The 9,088-nt window shown below is 47.5% G+C and overlaps 2 protein-coding genes across 2 annotated transcripts in view; one reads left to right on the top strand and one right to left on the bottom strand.

Moving 5' to 3' along the window:
* LOC126568277 (armadillo segment polarity protein) overlaps positions 1 to 9,088 on the top strand; it is a 369,973-nt gene that overhangs the window by 163,096 nt on the left and 197,789 nt on the right. The gene's annotated exons all lie outside the window — the stretch shown is intronic.
* On the bottom strand, positions 2,242 to 4,355 carry LOC126568613 (origin recognition complex subunit 2). Its single transcript, XM_050225158.1, has 2 exons — positions 3,686 to 4,355; positions 2,242 to 3,614 (listed from the first exon to the last, which is right to left on the bottom strand). Exons 1-2 carry the CDS (start codon positions 4,353 to 4,355, stop codon positions 2,242 to 2,244), a joined length of 2,043 nt encoding a protein of 680 aa, XP_050081115.1.

Raw genomic sequence — 9,088 nt, 5'->3', positions numbered from 1 at the left:
CCTGCACAAAACTCGACCAATTCACGAGCGTGTAAGCTTACTCTCTTTCGCTCTTCTACTCTTCCTTTTCTCTCTTTCTCTCTGTCTCCCCTCTCTCTCTCTCTCTCTCTCTCTCTCTCTCTCTCTCTCTTGCACTGCTGGAAAGTAGCATCCTATATACGCGTATGCGCAGGTCTACGCATTCAAGATTCGAATTTAACGTCTAAACAGACGCTCCGAACTGCTAACGAAGTACTAACAACATACTCTCTCTCTCTCTACTTTTAAATGTACTTTTTTTTCTTCATCATATTCCATCACGCATGCTGCTTTACCTTTAAATCACTTTCACCTGGTGAAGGTGGATTTTGGCATTATTTAGATGTAGCATTTCATCACCCGGACACGTCATGTCGTACTCTGCTGTGGTAGCTTACATAGAATTGAACTTGAAACTTCTCGTAGTCGTCTTTCTTTGTTAAAATCGCATATTTATAGATGGTATTCCGTGATTGGATTTGTGTTGTGACGCCTGAAAGTATGCAATTTAGTAGCCTTAGCTACTTTTAATCACGTTGTAGCGGTTGTACCGATACCGTTTCTCAACCACCTAATCTCCAAAATGCTTATTTCAATGCATCCAGAGAGTCATAAGTATTTTGAGGGTTGCATATAAATAAATGCACAAAAATTTAAGGAGTGTTTACCTTTTTTTGGTGTGCATCTTGGGAAGGACTCACGTAGTAGGCACGTGCTTCCGGATGCATTCACATAATATAGTCTCCACTCTCAACGTATAAACGTAAATAGTTTCTCTTTTTCTCCATCTCGCTTTATCCTTTTCTCTCTCCGTCTTTACCTCTCTCTCTCTCTCTCTCTCTCTCTCTCTCTCTCTCCCTCTCTCTCTCTCTCTCTCTCTCTCTCTCTCTCTCTATCTCTCTCTCTCGTGCATACAGTCCTGTCGTGACTTCAGTCGACAGGTTCTCTTTACACGAGGGGAAAACAATTTTCCCACCCTAAACACTTTCTCTCTCGCTCCGTTTTCTCGGCTCTCCTTTTCTCTCCCCTGTTTATCAAACATACGCTAGTTTTCGTCCCTTTGTTTTGATCTTGTACCACACTCTAAGAAACATCCTGCTATGCCGTGCATACGCATAATCTTGCCATGCCAAGGGAAAAAAGGCTTCCACCTAACACTAAGCGGATATCAAGAAACCCTCTTCTCTAGTTGGAAGATGTCTCTTTTTCTTTATACTATCTGCTCGATAGTCCAAGTCTCTACGCGTACACATTGCTGCCGATTGCTCACCGCTGGATGCTTGCAAAGACGTACGCATGTGTACGCACGGCACGGCACAGGGATGTAAAGACGGAGTCCCGAACAAACCAGCGACATCTTGAATCCATTGATCCAGAAAATAGCCCCCGCGAGGGCATCCTTTTTGCGACATTTTTTCGCCTAGCATAGTATGGCTTACGGTATATGTGTTAATCACCTTCACGAGCTCTGCCAGCAGACACGGCACACTTCACATACAGCACGGAATGAGAAGGATGCTAACATTCACAATACAGAATAAAGCACAAAATATCGAACTGGAAAACCGACGACTAAATGAACTTTTGTGTGGATAAACAAATGCAGACGTTAAAACAAACAAAACGGCCGTGCGGCTGGTGAGATAGTGGTGAGAAAAACCAGGAGAAGGGAGATGTCCCGGGCGCCCACAGCGGGTGCCGTACGTTCGTAGCGTGAGCAGGATGTGCCCGGTGCCGCCTGCCAGTGTATACTGACGTGGTCGGGTCGCCGAACCAGTGCCATCCTCCAGCGCGTAAGCAGACGCTCGGCACGCCAACGAGTCTGCGTCTACGATTGCTTACGTGCAGTGGATGGTAGTGGCAATACTCCCCGATACCGATATCATTAGTAGAGTTACATGGTGTATCAAACGTAAGTAAGCGGGCGTTGAGAAGAACATTTTCTCGCCTCCACCTACACCTTTGGAAGGGTGTCTTAATGTTTAAAATTTTATATTATTTATGTATTATTGCATACAATTGCGTAAATAACTCTAACAATAATTATTGTTCGTGTAAGACAGAGCTAGAGACAGAACGTCGGACCATTTGTTCGGTGTTAATCTGTAGATGTTACAGCATCATCGTTTGTAGCACATAATTATGCAATAATGACATCAAGACAACACGAAATCAGTTTAAAAAATCATGCAATGTATAAATGTGTACCAAAACGAGAACGTTTTACAATTTCTTCGCAGCTTCATCGACGAACTTTTTCAGCAAACCGTGCTCAATCGGAATGGTGAGATACTCTGACCCGTCCAGCGACCGCTTGATCCGCAGTAGCTTGTGATCGGTAAACTCGGTCAACTGTGCCCGCAGCGCGATATCGCTGCTCACGTAGAACGCCTCCCGGCAGGACCAGTAGAGATCTTTGAACTGCATACCGGCATAGTTCGGGTTCGAAGGACCGCTGTTCGCTAGCTGGTACTTCACGATCACCATAAAGATGCCGCGCGCATTCGACGTGAGCGATGCGAACACGCTGCCCATCGAGGAGAGGGCCAGTGCGCCGCCACCCTGCACAAGCAGCGAGTTTTCGAACGCCGTCTCGACGCTGTACGGCAGCATGGTGGTAACGTCCCACCAGCAAAAGTTATACAGTCCCAGCTTCGAGGCGTCCCACAGCAGTGGTGCATTGATGTGATCGATTGTGGCGATCAGGTGCACGTTCGGGATGCTGGCGAGCCGGCACAGCGTCGACTGCATGCGGCCGTTACGCATTGCCGCACCGTCGAGGTTGTGCACGAGCAGAAAGATGTGTCGATCCGGCTGGAGCGCTAGCTCTAGCTTGATCTCATCGATCGTTTCGTGATGGAGGAGCGTGGTTTGCAGCTGCAGCTCGAGCAACTCGTTCGCGACCGCGTCCAGCACGTCCTTCACGGTGAGCGATGGGAAGAACCCGTTCACTACCACCACCGAACGGTCCGCCAGCAGCTTGTGGTGGAATGTTTGCAGCAGCGACCGTTTCGAACCGAGCCCGTACAGCAGCACACTGAAGCCTTCGTTCAGCAGAAACATCCAGCGCTCGAACTGCTGCTCGTGCTCGGCTAGCATGTCTTGTATGGCGGCAGTATGCAGGTTGGAAGCATTCGTGTCCTGCAGCAAGCGCTGCAACACGTCCTGGGCCAATCGTGGCGTACTGAGCCGATCCAGCGTGTGGTCGGACGTGGCGGATTTGGCGCTGGTGTGCGACGAAAAGTAATTGTCACTTTCGACGAAGTATTGTGTGCCGGCGGATGCTCTGTTCACCGTACTGCGAGTGGCGCGAGAGCCGGCTAGCGTTTGGCCAGCGCTGGCGGAAGCTTGCGGTATACTGGCCGGAACGGGAGCCTTTGGGGTGGGTGGTACAATATTACGCGCAGTCGTTGATTTGCGTCCCTTATCCGAATGCCCATCAACGGAAGAATCGCTGACCTCATCCTCTTCCTCCTCCTCATCCTCATTCTCCCCATCATCAGTACCCGACTCATCTTCCTCGTCGGATGGTGCGTAATCGCTCTCACTAGCGGAAAATTCTCCCTCCACATAAGCTTGTAACGCTTTCCGTAAATCTAAAACAGCAAAACAACATCACGATTAATTTCAAGCAAATACGACGAGCAGATCAACCGCTTTATCCTACCTTTCTTGTTCATTTTTCGCAAATGCGTCGGTGTCTTCGGATCTGCGCGTGGCGTACGGGTAGCGCTGCAAGCCTGTGCCAGGGCGCTCATCAATCCACGTTTCTTTGGCGTTTGGAAGCCGTAAATACCGGTCCCGGGTACATCCTTCTGGGCCTCGAACAGTGTTGTTGCGGCAACCTTATTATTCAGCATTTCCAAACTATCCTCATCACCACTTTCGCTCGCTGGCCATGAATCATCCTCGCTGCCACTGTTATTATCGGTCGAGCTTTCCGCTTTAGCCTCACGCCGTTTCGGCGTTCGTTGCTCCGTCACGTAGTCTTTCGAGTAGCGCACGTTCGGAGACGTAATACGAAGCGATCGCCGAACATTGTCCACATTTCCTACTGTCCGTGGCTGTACCGTTTCTTCGTCCGTTTCATCGGTCGAATCGACGATGTTGTTCCCATCACGCTGCTGTTTCGTGAGCCGGTTTGTTGTCACGTAATCTTTCGAATAGCGCACATTCGGCGACACAACACGCAACGAACGTCGAATACTGGTACGGCTGGTGGAGCCTTCATTGTGCGTTGATTGTGATCTTGATTCGTTGTCAATTCCGGTCTCATCATCAGTCGAACTGTCAGTTACCTTACTGATCGACGCATGCACTTCACTTTTATTCGCCATCGTATCACAATTTCTTCTTCACAAAGGATTACACACATCCGAATAATACTGCTAGGAAGTAGGAAAATTTTTTGTTTATGTATACTACACCCTTAAACGATTGCATCGAGAAGAAATGAGACCAAACTAATCTTACCTTGCTTTTGTATACGTTTTGCCGCCTAAAATTGGTAGCGCGTCGAAACACAGGCTGTCAAAAAATGTGTCAAAATACGCGTACAGCTAAGGCAATATTTTTAGGACTATAAGACAGAAAAATAAACGATACAGGTCAAGCGTTTGAAGCGTATCTCAAGGTTGTTAGCAAATAATTTTTTTAGTTTAAAAATAGAAATTTGAGGAATTTTTATTCACGGGTAATAATTCTGTTGACTGTCGTTGTGTCGTTAATCGTGCAAATTAATGCACCATTCATAGCTAGAATATGATTTTATGTATCCGTTTATGCAAAACAAACATTTCAAATAACAAACGTTCAAATTTTCTCACGTTTATTGTATAAATCTTGACAACTGGGACAATCAAAATAAAGCATTTTCGTCAACATTTGGCCACGGTTAAGCATTATAAAAAAAAGGTTTTCCTGGTAAATAAAATCGATACCTAAGCATTACGGCCAGGCCCCATGGATAAAAAAATCGGTAAAGAAAGAAAGTTAATTGAATAGCTTAAAATATTTTCAAGCAAGTACTTTCTTGAATTCAATTTTATGAAACTCGCTTTGAATAACAACCTAACAACAATGCTACTGTCCACGAGATGGCGCTGACATATCCGATACACACAACCATTTTTCATGTAACGCTTCTGGTACAAGTTCGTAGTCTGGATGGATTAGAGCAGGAGCTTTCACTATTTTCACGTCAAGAACCAGCGAACAGGGAACAGGGAAGTTGTTGTTGTTGCTGAGACTTCAGCGAATATATTTGTTTTTGTAATGTCCTCTCATGCAGCAGACAAGAGATTATTTAACCTAAATAGCATGATTGGCGACCCGGTGGTTATGCGACAACGGCACCGGTCTTCATAAGGCAGGACCGGGGTTCAGACTTGTCTAAATAAGAAGACTTGTGTAAAGGAAAACACATAACTATATATTGGAATTTTAAACAACCATTCCAAAGCCTCCGTAACAACATGCGTGTAGGGTCACTTCCGCCCTAAGCGTCATCAAGCATCATCTGCTTTAACACCTTAATGCCTAAAATTCCGAGGTGTGACGGCATTCTTGACACGCTTCATTTCAGCAATGATGTTTGTTATCCCCCTTTAGCCTTCAAACCACGTTCGCCAATCAACAATATGCGAGCCTTTATGATCGATCTGCACCAAGCTTTTCGCTCCGTTCTGATAGCAATGGTGGTGGTCAGCATCAACTACAGACCCCTCCCTCCCCCCCCCCCCCCCCCACGCCGCATGATAATCTATCGTCGTGTGCATACACTGCACCATACCGCACCAATGAGCTCAGCCTCAGGTGAGAAGGAAATCAGACAGTCTGTCAGAACTGATACGCAAAATCCACGGGCTAAGGCAGAAGGGTGACCCTTCTGGGTGAGCAGGTGATGAACGTGCGATGAACCCACACACCAAGACGAGCGAGCGAAAAATGTACTCGCAAAAAATCTAAACCACACAGCATGAACGCAACAATACCAGCCCCACACACTACCGTGGCGAGAATCTGACACATCTGCAAAAAAAAGAACCGCGCGCTGCCGACATTCCATTCTTCCAGGCAGGAAGGACTCCGGGTTTGAAGGTACTACGGTCAGGTCGGGGTATCAGATATTTTGTGATCTGTTCTGTTTCACTAATTTATTTTAGGGGTCGATCCCGCTTTCTTGGGATCTTGTGCCTGTTGTTACGCACATCTACGGACAAAAGATGGAGCTTCCTTATGCTCGTTCGTTATAGTCGCTTCCTTGCTTGCTCAGGAAAACTCAGGAGTTGCTCAGGGAAACAGAAAGTCGCGTATTTTTTATATATAATGTCACTATTTGTCTAATTACCTGGACAGCTGATATCCTAAACGTAATGGCTCAACACTAACGAATAAACTCGCATCTTCCAAAACAGTCAGGATGATGCTTGTCAAATAAATGGGTCATGGTTGACATGGGTACCGATCTTCAAACGGCAGGAACAGGGCTCAGATCTCACCTGCACTGTAACAATTCCCCACCTTATAATGGACATGGCAGAAGATAGACTCTATGCTGAGATCCTCAACCAACGATTAATGTACACTCCAACATTACCTTGACACAACGAGATGTCAATGCTTAGAGAACTAGTTGGAGAATATAAATATAGCTTTAGCGCGTAAGATTCTAGACGTTGGATGATGTATGCCCGCGGATCCAAACGGTTCCCGGGTGTACAATGGATCGAAAATATGTTTTATCGACCCGGGACCGTCCCTCATGGTCATAGACACACCAATATTGAGTGGTAGTTTCCGTTCTTCCGAGACAATCGCGAACAGGAGTGTAAGAGATAAAAGAGACAAACCTCTGGCAGAGCCCGAGTCCGAGAGCGGAAGGGAACGATCCTAACGCCACACTGTCTGGCACCGGTGTGAGGAACTTCTGGGATGGAGTAGAGGGCGCTATCTGTCATCTCTAAGCATCACTGTCTCGCTGTGGCCCGGGTGTTCTCGGGCTCACCGATGAGAGTGTGTGGGGCCCCCCAACGTTTCCAACGTTGATTGCTTTGCCCCCGTGTGCGGGGGTTATTTTGGAGCAACGTAATAAAATCATAACAATTATAAAACGCTTTATTCCCCCCGCCGGCAGGGCCGTTGTGAGGGGTAGAATGATTCCTCGAAACCCGATGGGCCCACACACCCGCCGGGACGAAGGTGTGAATTGTACATTTCATTTCTTCACCTCGCCTCGCCTCCCCACTTGACCTCTCTTTACCCTCAAAGAGCCCGCGCGCGGTAAAACATAATAAACCCAGCCCCTGCTGCTGTCGGGCTGTTGCGCCGAACCGAACCGCGCTGCCGCTTGCTGGGTTTCGCACTGGACAGTTCCTGGCATACCCTTCGGTTACGGTTACGGTTTGGATTAATCATTCATCTTCGGACGGTGTGTGTGTGTCTGTGGTCGAGAAAGACCCCCCGTTGGTAGGCAATCGTCATCGTCGATCTTTTCTAACCGCGGCAAGCGAACTCACACACACACAATTCGGGAAGAGCAAAAACGACCCCGGGACACCGGGCTAGGTAGAGAGCGAGAACAGAAAGCAGAAGACGAACAAAGCTTATCGAACGGGAGAGACGTCCGCAATCTCGCCACACTAAGGATTCCTTAAAGGCAGGGGCCAAAACCGAACGGCACAAGAATTTCCGCACCGTCACCACCGGGTGACCCGCGCTTTGTACCCCGAAAGCTGTGTGCTCGGAGCTGTTTGCTCCTGGGCCTCGGGAACGGGGATGGACGAATTCCGACGAATTCCGATGAATTCCTTTCAGGACGGGCCTGTATTAGAGGAGCGGGCTCGCACATAAATTCGGTACATCCGGCCAACACTCTAACAACAAACACACGCAAGCGCAAGGGTGGTAATAGGAGAAGCGCGTCCGCCGAGAGCCTTCTCCAGCAGAGCCTGATTGGAATGCGCATTCCGAGTATGGGCTTTTTGTTGTCCCTGTTTCACTGTTGATGCTGAGATGAATCTACGATGAGGATGCCCTTGATTTAAATGACTAATTTCTCGCCTTTTTTCTGCTTGTTCTTGTTCTGCTTATGACAGAACAAGATTCTAATAACGATAACTATGCGTATTTTTGGAGATCTAGGGTCGTAACTGGCGACCTTTTCGTTGGTGGAATGTCTGGATTCGATTATGCAGTAACCTTACAAGGTTATTGTGGCTATCGGCTCCATGCGTTTTGCAGGCGTCAGGGTCGCCAGCGACAACATTGGATCTCTGAACCAAATGAATTAGGTTTGGACGTCGTGAAGTTGTGACTGGCGGCTTTACTGTTGGAATGGCGAACACCACAAAGGGAGTTTTCTTGGGAGCCAGTTGTTAGTCTCCACGGCACGATGCTCCAAAGAGGCGCTAACCCCATAGCGGAAATAGAGAGACAACTTCTGAACCATACCTAGCAGCAACAACATCCACAACCGAGCTCACCCGGGATAAGGTGCACTTGAATTGAGGGAGAAGAAAATGCCGTTTGAAGACCGGCGCCGCTCTCACTTACACTACCGGGCCGCCCCTTGTAGCTAGAGTTGTGAAGCTAGATAGGCCGTCATTACGAAATAAAAACAAAACGTATGCGTATTTGCTGTTGCTTCCGCCATTGTTATCATACTACAGCCCAGAAACTTTCCCTTTCTAAAAGCAATCAAACTCAAACACCCCATTTAACTCAAGCATATTTTAGTTGGCTTAGAAAAAACCTCTGAAGGACTGTTGTAACTTCCAGCGGTAAAGAACTTTCCATTGCCACCCGAGCGCAGCTCTCCGTTACCTGAAGAAGGGTGCGCTTTGCCATAACGTGTTCTAATGGTCGGCAATAACGTGACGGATTATCCATTTAATCTTTAGCTCCCCGCTAGTGTTGGGAGCAGGAGGTATAGAATTAAGATCACTTTGCAATTGGTCTCCACATGATTCACACCATTCGGCCCTTATACACAGACCACAAGAAGAGAACCCGACCCAATCTAATATAAAGGCGCGTTGCGGCTGCTGTTCGCAAGTAGCGCTGGAAGCCA

Source organism: Anopheles maculipalpis, chromosome X, assembly GCF_943734695.1.
Source record: "Anopheles maculipalpis chromosome X, idAnoMacuDA_375_x, whole genome shotgun sequence".
NCBI classification, from domain to species: domain Eukaryota; kingdom Metazoa; phylum Arthropoda; class Insecta; order Diptera; family Culicidae; genus Anopheles; species Anopheles maculipalpis.
The sequence above is the reverse complement of the archived record's forward strand: the minus strand, read 5'-3'. Positions and strand labels throughout refer to the sequence as shown.

What these genes read in the sequence shown, in the direction of transcription:
- LOC126568613 (XM_050225158.1), bottom strand. Translation starts at nt 4,355, where the DNA reads ATGGCGAATAAAAGTGAAGTGCATGCGTCGATCAGTAAGGTAACTGAC. An exon ending in GCGAAAAATGAACAAGAAAG is followed by an intron (nt 3,615 to 3,685) that starts GTAGGATAAAGC and finishes TTGCTGTTTTAG; the next exon opens with ATTTACGGAAAGCGTTACAA.